We start from the raw sequence: 20,721 nt of genomic DNA, 5'->3' as shown, positions 1-20,721 counted from the left end.
AACAAACATTGATTTAGGAAGGACATGCAGGAAAATGTTAGCATGGGTTGTGACTGAAGTAGCTTGGACATACAGTGAACCACAGAGAGGGAGAGAATGTATAGGTTGAGAGAGTTAATAGTACTGCTAGCGAGCGACTCCAGCGCCTTCCACAGCTTACAAAAGTACTCTTACCTTGTCAACTACAACTGAAAATCCTTGCTTTGAACAATACAAAAGACTGTGGGATTTGCACCCTAGTGTTGCTGTCTGTTTGGAAACATTAGAGTAAAACAACGTGCTGCTTCTATGTTCAACCTCTTATAGATGCTATTTTCACTCAAGGTATTATTTTCAGGAGGTGCATTGAGGTGTTATAGAAACACATTCATTTATATTGTATTACCAACCAAACACCATCAATTAATGTTTGTAGACCTAATTAGTATATGTAGCTTATTAATCTTGACTATGTTGAAGATCAATACAAGTATGGCTCTTATTGGTGAAGGGTGCTCAGAAAAAAAGCCTTAAATAGAATATATATATATATATTTTGAAACATAGCAACAAAGCCATTTACAATTTGATGAATGCAAACTTCCAATGACATAACGAAAAGTGACTGTTTCAAATCCAATGAAAGAACTCTTGCCGGATCTCCTGAGCTATTCCACTGTACTGCAGAACAGCGTTGGATAGATGTACACATGCCAAAATGAATGAGCAAACTTGATAAACAATTAAGGCATCTTCAAACAAACTGGGTGTCTTATTTCTAGCCTCTCTTTTACAAATGCCTTTGTTCAAAATATCCTTTGAACCAACAGATTAAGGATAAAACCTTGGCATGTTTTCGACTTCAATTTACTGATCCCTTAACACCATGTTGACACAGTTATCAATTTTACTTTGAATTTAAATTACATAGACCTCACCTAAAAATGTGGAATGGGTAAAATGCCCCATTCAGTTTACTGTATAGAATAAAGACCCTATTTGTGTGTAGCTGTAGAGTTTAGGGAAAGGGGGATACCTAGTCAGTTGTACAACAATACATTCAACTTAAAATGTGTGTTCCGTATTTAACCCAACCCAATCACTATCTACACTGAAGTTCTATTGATACCCATCTTGTCATTTATGGGGATATCTGTCGTTTTAAGGAATGTCGCAAATCTGTGTTTTTAATTCCTGCTTCAACAGTGAAGATCAAAACTTCAAGTGCAGAGTTCCCACAAGACTTGAGTCATTTGACACCTAATCAGAACCCTTGATCCATCATCATAAAAATCATAATCTTCCCCTGATTAAATTCTCACTGTGCTTTCCTGCACACCCACAAACGTGGTTGTTAGCTTAAAAAAAATATGTAAAGCCTTTTACTTTGGGCTGGGGTAAAAGTTAACTATAAAAAAGGAATTATGACTAAAACCCATGATATTAAAACTTAATCTCATTCATATATGGATGGATTGATTCCACAGACTGGGATGAGTGACACTGGTGGCAGCAGTGGGATTTGGCAGGAAACAGTGCTGCATGGGAGCTATTGTCTGGCAGACGGGGCAGCCCTGTGAGATTAGAGCAGCAAAGCTAAGTGTCTCTAATGGGATTACAATCTGAGCACTGCAGCGCTGGGTCAGATGGGCTCAGATTAATGTGATTTATCGGCACTGTAAACAATGTACAATGCTAATGGTACCAAGACTAGGCCTCAGAACAAAATGTCAACACTAATGTTTGTTTAGGTCAGCAGTGCACGCAGTACTTAAAGGCTTTAAAAGACATTATTTGGGTTATTTTTTTGTTTGGATAAAAAGGAAATACCATACATTTATCTTCTTTATTTACAATATATACCATAACGTATGGTCAATGTTCTATCCTGAACTGAGTGCTTGTCCTCAACAAAGAGAGTGTCACTATTATGAAACAGGCTGCTTTGAACATAAAAAGTTTGGGTGGTCCAGAAACATGACATCTACATCATTCTTTCACTAAGCAAAGCCCATTGGTACAGCGCTATAGACCTGGTCATATAGTGGAAAATAGACCAGATCCTATCATATTGTCGCAAATACTCGAACAACTGTCAGACCAAAATCATACCCAATACACCAAGATCCCCGAGGTTGCTAGGTTTTGTACTACTAAGGTCACTTCCGTATGATATTTTGGCTCACAAATATCATCCAATAGTAGCTAAAAACTCAACAAAGGGTAATTGTGCTAAAAGGTAAATACAAAATAATGCCATTCAACAATCAATTCAACTGATTCTGTACTATTGCATTACTCATAAAATGGTCTATTCATTTGCCATAATGTCTTTATAGTCATCGTGTTCACCTAACCCTGCTATTCTTCTCCCCAGACACCAGAAAGTGATTTCCAGCAACTGTTTTCCGATTTGAGTCAGGGCCATTGAACGGTTTGTCGCTGCACATCGAGGTAGATGGAAATTCATCAAAGTGTTATAAGGGCAACATTTGCATAAGACAACACCAAAGTCTACCAGGTCGTGCGGTCTACATACACAATACATTGCCAGATTTCCCTCCAAGATCTCCATACACCCAGGCAAAGCTACGATGCTAAGGAAAGCAACACCAAACACAGTGCCACAGAGCAACACAAATATAAAATGGGCACCACCTCTAACTGAGATAACAGCATTTCCTCTGATTCAAGAGCAAGCGCGCTGTACTCTGTGTTAAGGGTTGGTGGTTTTTTTTGGGTGGGGGGGGGGGGTGGAGGAGGTATTGTACCTTTTGAAGTGCACACAGCAAGCAACTTATCATAATTGCATGACACTAGCAGCAAACACTCTATATACAATCTGTATGGTAAGTTTGTAAATCTGTATGGTACATCTAAATGGTAATCGACATTCACAGACAGTGTATGGATGAACAAGGTTAGAACTTGATTCCTTGTGGACTATAGCATAGATGTGTATAACATGGAGTGTATGAACATTACAACAGTACATTGATCTCTATCTAGCCAGACAGGAGAGTAGCCACATCTCTAACTGGTATGACGTTCCATTCAGGGGTTAGCACGCCAGCAACAGACAGTGAGTGTGGAGCATAGGCAGGGTGCAGGACAGTTGTATGGGGGATGTTTGGGTGAGTAAATGCAGACTCAACTTGGAAAGGAAGGGAGTGGGTTGACATCGTGTGCTCGTTTTTGTATATTTTGCTCAGAGACATATTACAGCTCATCTTGACTCATCCCTATTGTAAAGCAAGGATTATACTGACTTGCGTTCTTTGCAGTAATTCAGACCTAAAGAAGTTACATTTGAAGATAAAGTTCACATTTTGCACTCTGTGGCATAATAACAATAGCTTAGTTGACGGTCTTGCTTTGCAGTTAAGAATTGTTGAATAGGGCGCGTGGATGATAAACGAGTATCATAATGTTCTTGCCACTTAAGAAGAGACAAATAACAATCAATCATAGAGAGATCATGGTGGATGAAAAAATCTAAATGTTTGTCAGATCTGTGTTTAAGCCACTTTCTACCAAATGTATTGGGATTACAGATGCAGTTTAAAAAGCTTAAGTCCATGAGCAAAACTACAAGACAACTATCAAACAAATCTCAGGGATTGTCAAAATAGTAACAAACAATGAAAATAATAAGAGGGATGATAACCATACATATTTGGTGCACCAAGGTACAGTAGTCTCAATGGAATCAATGACAGCCAGCTACACTTTTGTGGACCAGACATGCAAACAAATGCATTAAGATGAGGAAAGAGAGAAAATACAAAAATACAAACAAAGTAATGTATATAAAAGAACAGAAGAAAGAAATCTGGCTATGGAGCAATAATCACCTTCACTGGGGATGACAAGTATGTACGGCGTGGTATTTTGTCCCCTACCTATTACCACTAAGAACAAGGTTTAAAGTTCCCGGTTAGCATGCATGAAAGAAGAAAGAAACAAAGAAAAATTGTCTAAAAAAAAGACGCCTTCATTGTTTCAATTGAACATTAATCACAGTAGTAGGTAAAAATTCAAGTGATATTGCTATAACATTTTGAAGAAAACTATGGGCAGTATGATTATATAGATGGCTGAATATATGAATTTCAACAAGAGTCGGATAGCTTCTATTAACGGAAAATGGAAAAGTAGTAGAAGTGTTCCTAATAGCATCTTCGGATCCAATAATCTATTTCAGAGGAATATTTTCGAGGTTTGATTCTCAGTGCACGTGAATGGGACATTTGGAATGAAAGCATTGATATTAACCTTTGATTCTGACTGGAAGAAGAAAAATAAAAGATGGAGTAAAAACTTTTTTTCTTTTTTAATGTTTGAACTTTGTGGGAGTTTTGATCCAAAATTAGATCTCTAAACTTTTACGATGTCCATATTAGGACAGCTTCAATCTTAGCAACATTGCCATGGTTTATCAAATAGGAAACTCAAATTCCATGTTAACAATTATGACCCCCAAATTTCCATACAGATTCTATACAGTATTTAACTATCAAATACAATCATATTGAAATAATCAAGCTGTGTATTCGTACTAGAAGAGATGAAGGGCCACAAAGTTTAAAGCATGTATTTTCCAAAGCAGACATGCAAGCAGTGTGTCTACAAGTGTAGACTCCAAACACAGTAAAGAGATCAATTCAGAACAGGAGCATGGTGAGAGAAAAGAACAGAAAAAATAGAGCCCACTGATGAGAAATATTTGACTTAGACAAAAAAATTACGTGAAAATCAATAACTACATCAAAATAATATTGTCTGTGCAAAAAATGTATGTACAGTATGTCTAAAAAGATAAACAGCAACTTAAATTAGGGAATGGGAAGAAAAGGAAACAGAATAATGAAATGGTATTCTCTGTGGGTGAACTGTTTTTTTCACCATCAATTACATTAATGGAGGTTGTCCTTCGATACTACTGATCCTAAATGTGTTCTTTTTATAAAGATGGTTTAGAGAAAATAAACGGAATGGAGAGAAAATGAAAAGCTGCACAGAATCTTGGAGTGTAAAGATCGAAAACCATGCAGGTTCAACACTGACAAGAGTTTGGGGCTTATGGTCACTTATACCTTTAAAATAGGGACAGTCTACTTCTATGCAGGTGTAGCGCTCTCAATACATACAAGTAACATTCATTGGGCCCAGTTGACTTGTTAAATATGCATCTCTCTGATTTCATTGCATTTAACAGTTAAACAAAATATGACCCTATGAGTATTTTTTTAAAGGTCCAATGCAGCCATTTTCAGCTCAATATTAAATCATTTCTGGGTAGAAAAATTAAGTACCTCACTGTGATTGTTTTAAATTAAAATGGTCAAAAAGAAACAAAAATAGGTTCTTAGTAAAGAGCAATTTCTCAAGCAAGAATTTTGCTCGGACTGTCTGGGAGTGGTGGGGAAACTGTAACTGGCAGAAAGGTTTGGAACTATCCTTCTCATTGGTCTATAAAACAATTTGCCGCCCGGTGATGTCACCATTCAGACCAAAACTCCATCCCACCACAAGCTGGAATTTCAGGAAGTCTTTTTAAACAGCTCTTACACTAAAAGAGCATTATCATAATTTTCACAGTATTATTCCAACCTCGTGTATAAAACACAATAAATGTTTATTTCTACTGCACTGGGCCTTTAATCCATGAAGTAATGTATTTCCTATGCATGGGACATATTAAAAATGTTCTCATACCTTTAGTAGCCAGTCTCACACAGTTGATTTTGGTTTCCTGAAAAGACAGAGAGAGTTATTCAATTATATTGTCCCAACACAGTGATTTCCATCACTCTCCTCGTGTTCTAGTGTAGGAGTAGGCAACCCTGGTCCTGGAGTGCCGCAGGCACTTCATGTTTTTAATTTAAACGACCTGACCAGTTGTGTTGAATTTAGGCAAATCACTGATCTGATCAATTAGCTCAGTTGGTCAGGTGTGGTGCCTAGTTGGAACAACATCCTACAGTACCTGCGGCATTCCAGGATGACCCATTCCCATTCTTCTCTTGTGCTGTCTTGTTATTTCAATCCCAAATCCACTAGTAGTCCTATGTTGATTTGGGATTGAAATAACAAGACAGCACAAGAGAAGAATGGGAATGGGTTCAGAAATCCAGACATTTCAGTCATAGTACTTCATACACTTCAAAAAACGATTGACCCCAAAAGCAGTGAGGGCATTTGCTCTCCAAATGGCATCTACTAGGTCAGTTGTGGTTCTCAATCTTTTTTGGTTACTGTACCCTCAATCACATTTTGCTGTACCCCCTAAGTACCCCCTCATGTGCAGTTTACCAGTAGTCCTATGTTCTTATGAGTCTTCCCAAGTACCCCCTGTGGATAGCACTATCAATAATATAGGTTAATAAGCAGAAGCTATGTAGTAAGTATTTAAGGCCATTTATCCTCTTCTCAGCAGCTGCACTTAAGCAGCACTTAAGCACTGACTATGTCAGCCAACCTCAGAACGTACCTCTTGCGTCTTTGCTTGTAGCTGGGTAGTTACCTTGTTTTGTTTCGCTGTTGTTTCCTATTACTTTCCAGTCGTTACCCAGTTATTTAAGAACTGTACTTAAGCAATTATTATGTAACTTACTGGTCATGTCTTTGTAGTTTCACCATAGTTTAAGTGTACCTATGGAGCCTTGACACTATATTCTAAATAATATTTTCCCGTTACCATGACAATTACTATTACTTTCTTAATAGTTTCATCCAGTTGCTTTGTACCTTACTGTTACTTTCTTTAAAACTTTACTTGTATCTAAAATCAGACTTAATTTCATGCAACATCTCCCATATAGATGAACACAACCACAAGTAATTAAGCTACTATTTATTGTTAGTGTAGCCGGTCTGGGCCTATGTGTGAATGCACAGGCTACTGCGCTCTGGGTTAGCTTCTGCATTGTGTTGTGGTGCATGTAGATTGACTGGACACAGGAAACACTGCTGCCGGTTCTCTTGCTAGCTAGCTCTGGTCCGCACTATTTCTGGTCCAGGGCGTAGCTAGTAGCTAGCTAGCGCTGGTCCAGGGCTCTGGTCCGAACTAATTAGCTCTGACCCAGGGCGTTCTCTAGAGATAAATCAGATCAAGCCCAAACTGTGCGATGTAGTAGAGACCGTAATCCATTGCTCATACTTGTCCGATCTGTGTGGGCATAGATCTGTATATAATGTCAAGATGCTCATGTCTCCGCCCTAAATATGGGAGTTGTTGTCCCAAAGGCTGGAAGGCAGGCTTAGGTCCAAAATAAAAAATTTGTCACATGAGCTAAATAAAAGTGTAGACCTTACCGTGAAATGCTTACTTTACAAGCCCTTAACCAAAAGTGCAGTTCAAGAAGAGTTAAGAAAATATTTACCAAATAAACAAAAGTAAATTTAAAAAAAAAAAAGTTACACAATAAAATAACAATAATGAGGCTTATGCCTTGGGGGTAGAAGCTGTTTAGGAGCCTTTTGGTCCTAGACTTGGCGCTCCAGTACCGCATGCCGTGTGGTAGCAGAGAAAACAGTCTATGACTTGAGTCTCTGACATTTTTTGGGGCTTTCCTCTGACACCGCCTATTATATAGGTCCGTTATGGCATGAAGCCAGGCCCCAGTGATGCACTGGGCCATACGTACTTCCCTCTGTAGTGCCTTACAGTCAGATGCTGAGAAGTTGCCATACCGGGCGGTGATGCAACCCGTCAGGATGCTCTCGATGGTGCTGCTGAATCATTTTTTGAGGATCTGGGGACCCATGCCAAATCTTTTCAGTCTCCTAAGGGGGAAGAGGTTGTGTTGTGCCCTCTTCACAACTGTTTTGGTGTGTTTGTACCATGCTAGATAGTTCGTATGGAGCACTCAACCTGCTCCACTTCAGCCCCGTCGATGAGAAGCATGCTTGATCCTCTTTTTCCTGTAGTCCACAATCTTCTCCTTTGTCTTGATCACGTTGAGGGAGAGGTTGTTGTCCTTGCACCACACGTTCAGGTCTCTGATTTTCTCCCTATAGGCTGTCTCATTGTTGATCAGGCCTACCACTGTTGTGTCATCAGCAAACTTAATGATGGTGTTGGAGTCATGCCTGGTTGTACAGTCATGAGTGAACAGGGAGTACAGGAGGTGACTGAGCACGCCCCGTGTTGAGGATCAGCGTGGCGGATGTGTTGTTACCTACCTTTACCACCTGGGGGCAGCCAGTTAGGAAGTCCAGGATCCAGTTGCAGAGGGAGGTGTTTAGTCCCAGGGTCCTTAGCTTAGTGATGAGCTTTGAGGGCACTACCGTGTTGAAAGCTGAGCTGTAGTCAATGAATAGCACTCTCACTTAGGTGTTCCTTTTGTCCAGGTGGGAAAGGGCCGTGTGGAGAGCAATAAAGATGGCATCATCTGTGGATCTGTTGGGGTGGTATGCAAATTGGAGTGGGTCTAAGGTTCCTGGGATAATGGTGTTGATGTGAGCCACGACCAGCCTTATGAAGCACTTCATGGCTACAGGTGTGAGTGCCACGGGTCTGTAGTCATTTAGGCAGGTTACCTTAGTGTTCTTGGACACAGGGACTATGGACACAGGGACTCTGCTTGAAACATGTTGGTATAACAGACTCCGATAGGGAGAGTTTGAAAATGTCAGTGAAGACACTAGCCAGTTGATCAGCACATGCTCGGGGTACACATCCTGGTAATCCGTCTGGCCCTGCGGCCTTGTGACCTGTTTAAAGGTCTTATTCACATCGGCTGCGAAGAGCGTGATCACACAGTCGTCCAGAACAGCTGATGCTCTCATGCATGTTTCAGTGTTACTTGCCTCAAAGTGAGCATATTTAGCTGATCACGTAGGCTCGTGTCACTGGGCAGCTTTGAGCTGTGATTCCCGTTGTATTTTTTTATTTAACTAGGCAAGTCTGTTAAGAACAAATTCGTATTTACAATGATGGCTTAGGAACAGTGGGTTAACTGCCTTGTTCAGGTGCAGAATGACAGATTTTTTGTACCTTGTCAGCTCGGGGATTTGATCTAGCAACCTTTCGGTTACTGGCCCAACACTCTAACCACTAGGATACCTGCCGCCCCAGAACAGATGTTGAATACAGATACACATACTAAACGTGCAGCTCAATGAAACCTCATTAACAGGTTAATTGCCACATTGGTGGCAACTACCTTTAACTTAAATCCCTGGTATTGGTGGCAACTACCATTAACTACCATAGATTTTGAGACCGAATGATCAGGAGAACGAAATAGAGGTGAATTGGACACATTCGGTAGCTCCACGAGTCCATTTTGCATCCCTTTGATATTTTAAGCAGAAAAAGCCTATCATATTAAGCGAAGTGCCCTTTAATATAGACCACATGGAAAATTTAATAAATCATTTTAAAAATATGAATGAAGACTTGCTAAAGTGCCAAAAATTATTTTAGGAAGGTTTTTACCAACTTAACCCCTACATTTCTCCATCATTGTAAAGCCCTAGTTATTTTCTTGCTTTGACAAAGTAATTTCTTAAGATGATTTATTTAATGTGATTAGTGATTCATTACGTCTGTCCCTCATTTTAAGGTCAACCCTGTTACATGTACTAAACTCTCACCTTTAATATGGTGATTTGTTTTTCAAAAGAAACAATTAACATAATCGTCAAATCAGTGTTAAAGCAGGTGACCTGTTTCTGCTCTCTTTGTGTCTCTTTGTCTCTCTTTGTGTCTCTTTGTGTCTCTTTGTGCTCTCTCTGTGTTTTGTGGTGGAAAATTGAGCGAGTCGAATATAACATGTCAACTCTATTATCCATAGATAGGCTAGAAATATTTAATTTAAAAAATGTTGTTAAGCTTACATTCAATTGCCTCTCTCCATTGCACACAACAAGCTTCCATCCCTCTGTCACAAGGAGATTTATGGTTGATTTAAGATGAAAGCCTCAACCCTGTTAATCTAATGGAACTTTATTGGCATTTATTATAGTCTTTTATTTTTAACCCCTTGAGATGGGAAAATGTTGAACATGTGCTCTTTATGACAGAATGTTCAAATAAGTTAAATTATTATGTTATAAGTTACACTACCCAAAATGTACTGCACTATATCTGTGAGCTGTTGGCTATAACGCATGTGCCAAGAATAGACACATTTTCTATTTAACGCAACAGTGTTTGTGACAAAACTATCGGTACGTCATCACACATCTCATTTTTATCCATAACAAGTCCGTTTGGTGGAACATTTTTAAAGTTATCTTTATGCAGATGTTTTCATATTGGCATGGAAATCTGTCGCCAATTGGATGGAAACCTAGCTAGTGAAAGATGTCTTGTAATAGTGTAAAAATGACGTTTTTTCTTTGACAGCCCCTTTATGAGTGCCCCTTTAACGTGTCTCTTTCTTGAGATAAAAGCATCTGCAGGTCCGAAAAGATCCACGCTCCACACAAAAGCACAGGCATATACATTGAGTGTAGAAAACATTAACAGGTTGCTATAAATCACATTAAACCGTTATATAAGAGATTCTCCTAAATTTGAATTGTCCAGTCATTTATACACTGAGTGTACGAAACATTAAGGACACCTGCTCTTTTCATGACCAGGTAAATCCAGGTGAAAGCTATGATCCCTCATTGATGCCACTTGTTCAATTCACTTCAATCAGTGTAGATGAATGGGAGGAGACAGGTAAAAAAAATATATTTTTAAGCCTTGAGACAATTTAGACATGGATTGTATATGTGTGCCATTCAGAGGGGGAATGAGCAAGACAAAATATTTAAGTGCCTTTAAACGGGGTATGGTAGTAGGTGACAGGCGCACCAGTTTGTGTCAAAAACTGCAATAGTGCTGGGTTTTTCACGCTCAACAATTTCCCATGTGTATCAAGAATGGTCAACCACCCAAAGGACATCCAGCCATCTTGACACAACTGTGGGGAGCATTGGAGTCAACATCCCTGTGGAATGCTTTCAACACCTTGTAGAGTCCATGCCCCGACGAACTGAGGCTGTTCTGTGGGCAAAGGCGGGAAGGGGTTCTTAACATTTTGTACACTCAGTGATACCATAACCCAGACACTGAACTTTGGGGGAGAATTGAACTTTGGGAGGAATTGCTTATGCCTATCCACCGCAATGCCATTTCACTTCTGATAGTCACATCAATTCAGCATCAGGGCACACTCAGCAGCCCTATGATTCCTGTATTTTTCTCTTTCCTTCCTCTTTCCCTTCGTCTCGGTTTCTCCTTCCTCCCCCTCTATCGCTCTCATCTCTCACTGTGTGTGTAAAACCTCCCACAGTCTGCCTTCACAAACCCAGCCTTGCGTGGAGCCCAGGGGAGAACAACCATCGCCTGCCCCTTCGGCCTCAAATCATCCATCCACAGGCCCCCCACCCTATTCCAGCTCTGTGCACGCGCACACATGCACCCTCTTTTGTCTTAATGAGACACCCAGTGTGTGTATCCCCAAACTGGGCCAGGTCTGGAGCCTGTGGGCACAGAGGTGGAATTGAAACCCCACCTCAGCATCAAGCCAGCTTATAAAAGAAAGGTGAGAAAGATAGAGAGGGGAGGAAGGGGGGAGAGCAGTGGCCAAGAGCTGATAGAAAAACCTGGAAAATAGGGGGAAATAATAGTGGCGCTTGCCTATATCATTGAGATATTCTTGTTCCATTTCCATGACACAGAGAGAGAGGACATTTGGAATAATCTAAGATTTTAGGTTCTAAAAGCAACTCTTAGATGATCCTGATATGGCCTGTGTAAGAATCCCTCAGAGATTAACTTCTTATAGGGCAACTCCAACACTTTAACATTTAGGTTGTTACTATGAAGTATTTAGTGATGCCCTACATTTTTTTGTGCACTTCTATGATTTCATGTCTATTGACTGTTTAGAATGGGCAAAACCGGAGTAGGATCCCCGAGATGACAAATAAAATAAATGATGGACAGTCATTTTCAGCTGTCGATACAACCCATCTGTAGTTTTCTGATCATATTGGAACTCCTTGCTACTGTATATGTTGCTCTGGTTGTCTTGGTGTAATAACATCTGTAAATATTTTAAATAGGCACTAAAAAACCTATAGAATGATATTTATAGTCAGCTTACTCCAATATTTTTCTGTTGTTCAAGGATCAAACACCCATGATTCCATTCGGCAAAACCACCATCACCAACGAAGTTGCAGCTCCCTTGGCCTTTCCAAATAGCCTATATTTTCAAAGTGAAGAAACATCTTACTTTTATTCGTTCCAATAGGCCTACAGTGTTGTTGGGTGGTTGCCTTCGACAGGTGCAAAGGCTGTATTTGGCTTTTAATGTTAAAACCACTTTATTTCAGATGCAGCAGGGTAAGCTACTTGGCTATCTAGCATTGTTAATGTTAGAATCAAAGACACAGTCTTCAAGTCATGAGAGACAGGATTCCATAGTGATTTGCCTGTACATTTCATAATAAATGTGGTTCAGGCCTACATGTTATGTGGATGGTTGCTTAGGGATAGCCCCCTTTTTATCAAATGACGCCTAAAATGACATACTAAATATAACTGCCTGTTGCTCAGGCCCTGAAGCAAGGGTATGCATATTCTTGGTACCATTTGAAAGGAAACGCTTTGAATTTTGTGGAAATGTGAATTGAATGTAGGAGAATAAAACACAATAGATCTGGTAGAAGAAAATACACAAAAAAACGTTTTTTTTCCTACCACCATCTTTGAAATGCAAGAGAAAGGTCCTAGTTCTAGCCATCACTCTGGTTTTAATTCCGATGGTGTCCACAAGACGGTAGCAGTGTATGTGCAACGTTTCAGATGGATAACTTGAAGTATGAGCGAACTACATGACATTTAGTGTGAAGTCACCCAGGTACATTTGGCAAATCATGAAGGAGACAGTTGCATTCATATTACATTTTTCTGCAAGAATATCGTCAAATCTGTATACTTGAACTTTGATTGAACTTTTCCATTATTAGTAGCCATATCATAAGTTAAACATTTGCAAAACAACCAGTTTTCATAACTTCATAACTCTGAATATTCATTTAATTTTTGTCCAAAAGGAAAAGGCACACAGGTTTCTGTATACTCCCAATAAAGCCCAGCTCATTGGCTATCTAGCTAGCTTTGATTGACACCGATTGGTGCTTATTTGACAAAGATACAGTAGATCAAATGAAGACCGGCCGCGTCATCAAATCTGGTGTCCTATAGGATATACTACACCCCTAATGATATAGTGATGTCTGGTTACGTTCTACGATCTCTGAGAAATACATACGAATGTGATTTGACTGGTTGAAACTATGTTTAGGGTTAGATTTTCACAGATTCCTTTCTTTGCAAATTGAACAAGTGATAATACAAAATCAATTGTGAATGCTATATGGACCTTTTTAGGATTTAAAAAATGATTTTATCTAACAAAACGACAATTCATGTTATCTCTGGGACCCTTTGGATGATAAATCAGAGCAAGATTTCAGAATGTAAGTACACATTTCACCTTCAGAGGTGAATTTATCAAACCTATCGATGTGAAAAAAGTGTTTTGTTGTAAGGAGCTCTCCTCAAACACTAGCATGGCATTTTCTCGCAGTAATAGCTACTGTAAATTGGACAGTGCAGTTATATTAACAAGATTTAAGCTTTCAGCTGATGTGACACTAAAATGTACCAACATTTGTTGTTTCTCTAAAATCTGCATTCGTGACACAGGGAGCTGCATGATTTACAACGGTCCCATTGACGGAATGCCGATCCTTAAGACAGTCGCTAAGCTTAAACTTGGCTGTTATTGTTGCAAACATTATTATTATTTTTACGGGTGTAGCAGTCGGGCTAGCTAGCTAGCATGGTAGCTAACCAACAGATACTGTAACTTAAGTCTAGCATTCATTAGCATCTAAATTTGAGTTATTTTTGTGAAATGCATTTGATTGGTGACAATGCCATTAACATATATACAGCATGATATTGATGCAAGCATTATAATATGATTACAATCGTAATGTAAAATGCACTCATAACTTATGACAAGCTTCATCTGGGCTTGCTAGCCAGCTAAGAGAACTGCAGACTGGGCGGTGCATTGCATCCTGGGAGGTGAAATGCACCCTGGGAACTGTAGTATACTGTCAACGAGGGTCATGCAGATGCTTCAAAAATGACAAAAATGACTAAGTGTAGTATGACTAACATATCTTACAGTAGTGCATATTTAACAGAGAGACGGAGCACCTTTTTCTCAATGTAATGTTACTCTCCATATAACTCTACATTAATGTGATATCAACTTGCTGTGTTTATTCCCTCTAATTTACAGTGGCTGATAAGTTATCATAAACGTTTTTATGAACCACCTCCCTTGAGTGTTAGTTGGCTGAGGAACACAATAACAGAAGCTTGAGCAATCAAAAAAAAGTGTCACCAATGTCACCTGAGTTCTAGGACATTCTTGATAAGCATGCCCTCCATTTCAAAGCAACCAACCAACCAACCATCGAAAAAAATGTTGTGAAAGCCAGAGGAGAATTCCCCATTCACCATCGCTAACCTGTTTGACAAAACTTCTTATGCATGGCCTAGACCTGAAAGGAGGCAGCCATATGCAAAAGCTTTTTCACTGGGATGTTAATTAGCAAGCCACAACAGTATGAAGCAGTAATGTTAATAATGTAGCGTTCATTTATAGTCTTATCCTGGAATGTTTTTTACAGGCGGTTGTTTAAATGCTGCTTGGCTGAGTTGCAGATGCAGGTCTCTAGTTGGAAGACATCTTGTGGCTAAGAGCGCTAGCCTGAGCTGAATACCAAGTCCCTGTGGTGCAGCTGGTTGAACCGCTGTAGGAGACACAGACATCCACGGTGTCCTAGAGAGCTCACATCACCAGTCTGTCTAAATTGTGGTCCGACATGTCCTAATTTAGCCTTTCCAGGAACTAACGGTAAAAATGTGCAGTGAAGCTACATTTGGTATACTGATTGATGTATTGAAATTACTTGATAATTACACCTTGTCCCTGAACAACTGAACAAAAACAAGAGACAGAATAAAATAAAATAAATAAGTTGACTAGCGACAACAATTGGAACCTAAAAGATACCCACCATGAGCACCCACTAAATTTGCCCAAAAGGCAAACAAAAGAAAAACCCACACCGAATTTAATGACAGGAAACATATCCAAAATGGTGGCACAAAACAAAATCTGATACAGGATAGTTTGTCTAAAAATCTAAATAGGAAGCACGAGCTAAAGGTGTTAACCCTCTACATCTATCAAGACACTGGAGCACTGACCCAGCCACTCTTAAATAGCACCTGGACCAGCAAAGGTGAAACATCTTCCCACTAACGAGATGGTAACCAGCACAGGTGACTAACGAGGTGACACCCATCGGTGGGCTGTATGTGCTAACGAGCTATACGTGTTAAGTCCAACCTCAAAACACACATGGAAAAAACAAAACTTGTAATAGGAGAGAGGCATTGTGCTGTGAGATGTTGCTTTAAATGAAAACAAAAAATGTTTTCATTTGCTCCCTGGTGGTCGGTACCACAGGAAATGCAGTAGGTGTGTTGTCTCCTAGTTGTCAAGCCTCAACATCACATTCTGGGGGGAAACAACTGCCAAAAATATGACCAGTCAGTCAATATGGCCGCCCTCCTCGCCACTGCTGTGTAGGGCATCAAATCAAATGCTATTTGTCACATTCAACAACCGGCCTAGACAAACAGTGAAACGCTTACTTCTGGGTCCTTTTCCAACAATGCAGAGTTAAAGTCTGGTCACTGCGGCTGGTCTCAAGAAAGGAGCCTGGGGGACTTGATAGGCGAGGGAGGAGGGTTGTTTCGAGTGCAATTGGCAGTGCCAGGAGAGATGGAGCCTGCAGTTGGCACCAGCATGGGCTGAGGTATCAGCTGGCAGCTCATCTGTACTGGGGGACAGAGCGTCCCTCTACCCATCTCTCTCTCTCTTCCACTGTCTCTCCCATTCTCTTTCTCTCTCTCTCTCTCCTACTACGTTTCTCACTCTCTCCCTCTTTCCCTGTCCAGACTTAGACTCTCCTCCCTAAGGCAATGCCATTTTTGTTGGGGAGCTTGGGTGGCATCACATAGCTTTGGAAAAGCCCGCTCTGGCTCATTTGACGTGTACACTTTCTAATTGGCACAATGGAAGGATGAAAGAATGGCATCTACAGGATGCCACCCATGAAAGAAGACTTGATGAGCAAACTAGGGGCTGCCATCATGCACAACTCAATCTCATTGGTATTCCAAGCTGTAGTAGAGGGTAAGGGAAAATGCACAGTACTGTCAGTATGTACATTACGTACATTATGTACATCTTAAAAGATGGAGAGAATAAGTGAGCAACAGTAATCAACATGTTTACACTGAGCATTTACATTTGTAACACTGGCTAAATGGAAAAAAAACTTACTTTAAATAATGATGGGCTGCCGTACCTTGAAGCCACAGAGTGACAGTTAAGCTTGATGTAAAGCTAAATAAAATCTGTTCTCTAACCTGAATTTAATGGGGCAAAGTATAATGGAAAATAGTCACATACTCGTCCCTCTAGAGGTTTCGACAGAGTAACAAATTACTGAACAAGAGAGGTGGAATAAATGCCTTATCTTTGATGGCAGGTCTAAACTACCAAGCTAAATCCATATTTTATGCATTACTTTTTATTTATTTATCTGGGTCATGGTCTAATGTTCTTTTGAGTGTTTTCTCACTGAGTCTGAAACTCAGATTGAATTGACTGATATCCAATCAAATCATGAAGCCGATGTGACCAACGCTCAGGCAAGCTAAACTGCATTCTGGGAAAACTTGAACGTTGGGAAGGTGCTGCTTGTAACGCCAGCTGATGCCCCCGCCAAACAAAGTCGCAGAGGTGGAAAATGATTTAACAGTCCTCTGGTCTTAACCTATTTTGAAATCCATTTTATAGTCAAATTTTGTTTTTCGTTTAAAAAGAGCTGGAGAGCCATACATATTTGCATGCTGTCTACGAAGAAGAACAGTCAGGATTTTGACATCCCTTTTGCCATTTTACTGTACATTCACTAGACTGACAGGTATGTATTATGTTAGGTCTGTTCTAGACACAGGAGCCTGCTGTGGGGAGGACGGCTCGTAATAATGGACGGAAAGGAGCAAATGGAATGGCTTCACCCACCTGGAAACCATGTGTTTGATGTATTTGTTGCCATTTCACTTATTCTGCTCCAGTCAATAGAACGAGCCCATACTCCCCAATTAAGGTGCAACAAACCTCCTGTGGTACTAGATCATATACTGAGTGTACAAAAAATTATGAACACATGCTCTTTCCATGACATAGACTGACCAGGTGACAGCTATGATCCCTTATTGATGTCACTTGTGTTTTCTTGAGGCAGATTTTAGAATATTCACATGAAAATCTGTCGCCAATTGGATGGAAACAGAGTTGGTGAAAGACGTTGTAATAATAAGTGTAATAATGAACATTATTCTTTGTCAGCCCCTTTATGAGTGCACTTTAAGTGCCATTGAACGGGGTATGGTAGTAGGTGTCAAGAACTGCACCACTGCTGGGTTTTTCATGCTCAACAGTTTCCTGTGTGCATCAAGAATGGTCCACCACCCCAAGGACATCCAGCCATCTTGACACAACTGTGGGAAGCATTGGAGTCAACATGGGCCAACATCCCTGTGGAACGCTTTCGACACCTTGTAGAGTCCATGCCCCAACGAATTGAGGCTATTCTGAGGGCAACTCAATATTAGGTACATTCAGTGTATATCATCTTAGTTGTATTTAAAAACACACCTAGAGCGTGCATGCACCCCGTAGTAAATTACACCTTTAAAGACTGAAATTGATATGATTCAAGATAGCATGAAAAAATTTGGTCTTTCAAGATTCAGCACTGCACACAAAAGGTGAGTAATACTAAAAGGTTGAACATCTGTATTAGGGGTGTCACGATACCATTATCACAATACTACAATACTAAATCTGTCATGGCAAAAAGAAAATCACGATGCAGACTAAACTCTTTGTCGTATAAAAACCTGTTTTATGTCAAATATGGTGTGTTATAAATGGGAAAAGGACCCCAAATGACAAGGCTCGTTTTCCTCCAGAAATTAAGCCGTTTAATGTTTTATTTGCTTGTCATGATACTTCTGAGTATCATGATTATAGTATTGTGACAACCCCAATCTGCATTTAGACATCATACAACAGTGGGGGACATTGAACAGTGATGGACCTTGAAAAGATTGTATGACTACTCACCCCATTGGCTTTGCTCAGGGCTTGGAAGTAAATGCTGTAGCTTTTGGCTGGAGAGAGAGGGGGGTTCCAGTAGCCATTGTAGGTCTTGTTGTCACCTACGCTGAAAGGCTGCACCACAGTCAGGTATGTAGGGGGGAGCTCCGCTGCAAAGTAGTGGGGCAAATCCAAGATGGAGGCATTCTTGAAGCTGACCGGGACGGAGAAGCACTCCAGCACGTCGGCCGCCCGCCGCACCTTCTGCTTGCGTTCCTCTTTCACAACCAGCTGATAGACACTGGGGAGAGAGCAGAGGGCAAAGGTGCTCATCAGAGGGCTCACCAGGGGCTCTATTTATCAAGCGTCTTACATTTAATAAGGAACCACCTAATGTGTGACTATAGCCATACTGTTGTATACACAGTATGGGTTTGTAGTTTGTGTCAGGTCAGGTCAGTTCAAAGCTTCATACAAAGTATTTCTGAGCAGAGGCAGGAGTGTTACTGCTGCTCTGTCTTAACCAGCCAATGAACAATTCATACCACTCCAAATTGACCACATTACCGTTTTCCAGCAATAGTTTTGCTTTATGAATAGTACGCTAATATCTCCAGTGTGAACTACATCACCTACTGAAGAAGCAATCATTTAAAAAAAAGACTCAGCAGAAAACTATGTACTATTTTAATTTAGAACAGAAACAAAAATATAAACTCTGACTTGTCCAGGGGGAGCGCAACCATTGGGCAGTCATTTCTGTGAGGGGCCAGTAGATGGAAATCTACCCTAATTGGCCAGTGGGAGCGGTCTTCAGACTGGCCTTTTTGAAAGGCCCTGTCAATTTTATTTTTAATGATACTTTATTGAACCAGGTAGGCAAGTTGAGAACATGTTCTGATTTACAACTGCGGCCTGGCCAAGATAAAGCAAAGTAGTGCGACACAAACAACAGAGTTACACATGGGATAAACAAATGTACAGTCAATAACACAATGAAAAAATCTATATACTGTGTGTGCAAATGAAGGTATGACAATTAATTGGCCAAAGTGGTGAAATAATTACAACTTAGCAATTAAACACTGGAGTGATAGATGTGCAGAAGATGAATGTGCAAGTAGAGATACTGGGGTGCAAAGGAGCAAAAAAATATATATAACAATATGGGGATGAGATAGTTGGGTGGGCTATTTACAGATGGGCTGTGTGCAGGTGCAATGCCCTGCTCTGACAGCTGATGCTTAAAGTTAGTGAGGGAGATATCAGACTACAGCTTCAGTGATTTTTGCAATTTGTTCTAGTCATTGGCAGCAGAGAACTGGAAGGAAAGGCGGCCAAAGGAGGGTTTGGCTTGGGGATGACCAGTGAAATATTCAGTTGCAGCCGGAAGTTTACATACATACCTCACAATTCCTGACATTCAATCCTAGTAAAACTCCCTGTCTTAGGTCAGTGAGGATCACCACTTTATTTTATGAACGTGAAATGTCAGAATAATAGTAGAGAGAATGATTTATTTCAGTTTTTATTTCTTTCATCACATTCCCAGTGTGTCAAAAGATTACATACACTCAATTAGTAGTTGGTAGCATTGCCTTTAAATTGTTTAACTGGGGTCAAACGTTTCAGGTAGCCTTCCACAAGCTTCCCACAATAAGATGTGTGAACGTTGGCCCATTCCTCCTGACAAAGCTGGTGTAACTAGGTCAGGTTTGTTGGCCTCCTTGCTCGCACATGCTTTTTAAGTTCTGCCCACAAAATCTCTATAGGATTGAGGTCAGGGCTTTGTGATGGCCACTCCAATACCTTGACTTTGTTGTCCTTCAGCCATTTTGCCACAACTTTGGAAGTATGCATCCGGTCATTGTCTATTTGGAAGACCCATTTGCGACCAAGCTTTAACTTCCTGACTGATGTCTTGAGATGTTGTTTCAATTTATCCATATACTTTTCCTCCATCATGACACAATCTATTTTGTGAAGTGCACCACTCCCTCCTGCAGCAAAGCACCCCCACAACATGATGCTGCCACCCCCGTGCTTCACGGATGGGATGGTGTTCTTCAGCTTGCAAGCCTCCCCCTTTTCCTCCAAACATAACAATGGTCATTATGGCCAAACAGTTCTATTTTTGTTTCATCAGACCAGATGACATTTCTCCAAAAAGTACAATCTTTGTCCCCATGTGCAGTTGCAAACCGTTCTCTGGCTTTTTATGGCAGTTATGTAGCAGTGGCTTCTTCCTTGCTGAGTGGCCTTTCAGGTTATGTCGATATAGGACTCGTTCTACTGTGGATATAGATATTTTTGTACCCGTTTCCTCCACCATCTTCACAAGGTCCTTTGCTGTTGTTCTGGGATTTATTTGCATCTTTCGCACCAGAGTACATTAATCTCTAGGACACAGAACGTGTCTCCTTCTTGAGTGGTATGACGGCTGCGTGGTCCCATGGTGTTTACA

The 20,721-nt window shown here is 40.4% G+C and overlaps 1 protein-coding gene across 7 annotated transcripts in view; it reads right to left on the bottom strand.

Moving 5' to 3' along the window:
- LOC109891034 (receptor-type tyrosine-protein phosphatase T) overlaps window positions 1-20,721 on the bottom strand; it is a 400,507-nt gene that overhangs the window by 85,419 nt on the left and 294,367 nt on the right. For 4 of the 7 annotated variants that reach the window (XM_031827335.1, XM_031827341.1, XM_031827357.1 and 1 more), the window contains exons 12-14: window positions 18,285-18,558; window positions 5,698-5,734; window positions 3,834-3,890 (exon numbers count right to left, since the gene is read on the bottom strand). In XM_031827335.1, the coding sequence (XP_031683195.1) occupies window positions 3,834-3,890; window positions 5,698-5,734; window positions 18,285-18,558 (368 nt within the window). The remainder of the gene's footprint in view (window positions 1-3,833; window positions 3,891-5,697; window positions 5,735-18,284; window positions 18,559-20,721) is intronic. The other 3 variants (XM_031827352.1, XM_031827361.1, XM_031827369.1) reach the window with 1 other exon arrangement.

Source organism: Oncorhynchus kisutch, linkage group LG1 (assembly GCF_002021735.2).
Source record: "Oncorhynchus kisutch isolate 150728-3 linkage group LG1, Okis_V2, whole genome shotgun sequence".
Taxonomy (NCBI): Eukaryota; Metazoa; Chordata; class Actinopteri; order Salmoniformes; family Salmonidae; genus Oncorhynchus; species Oncorhynchus kisutch.
The sequence above is the reverse complement of the archived record's forward strand: the minus strand, read 5'-3'. Positions and strand labels throughout refer to the sequence as shown.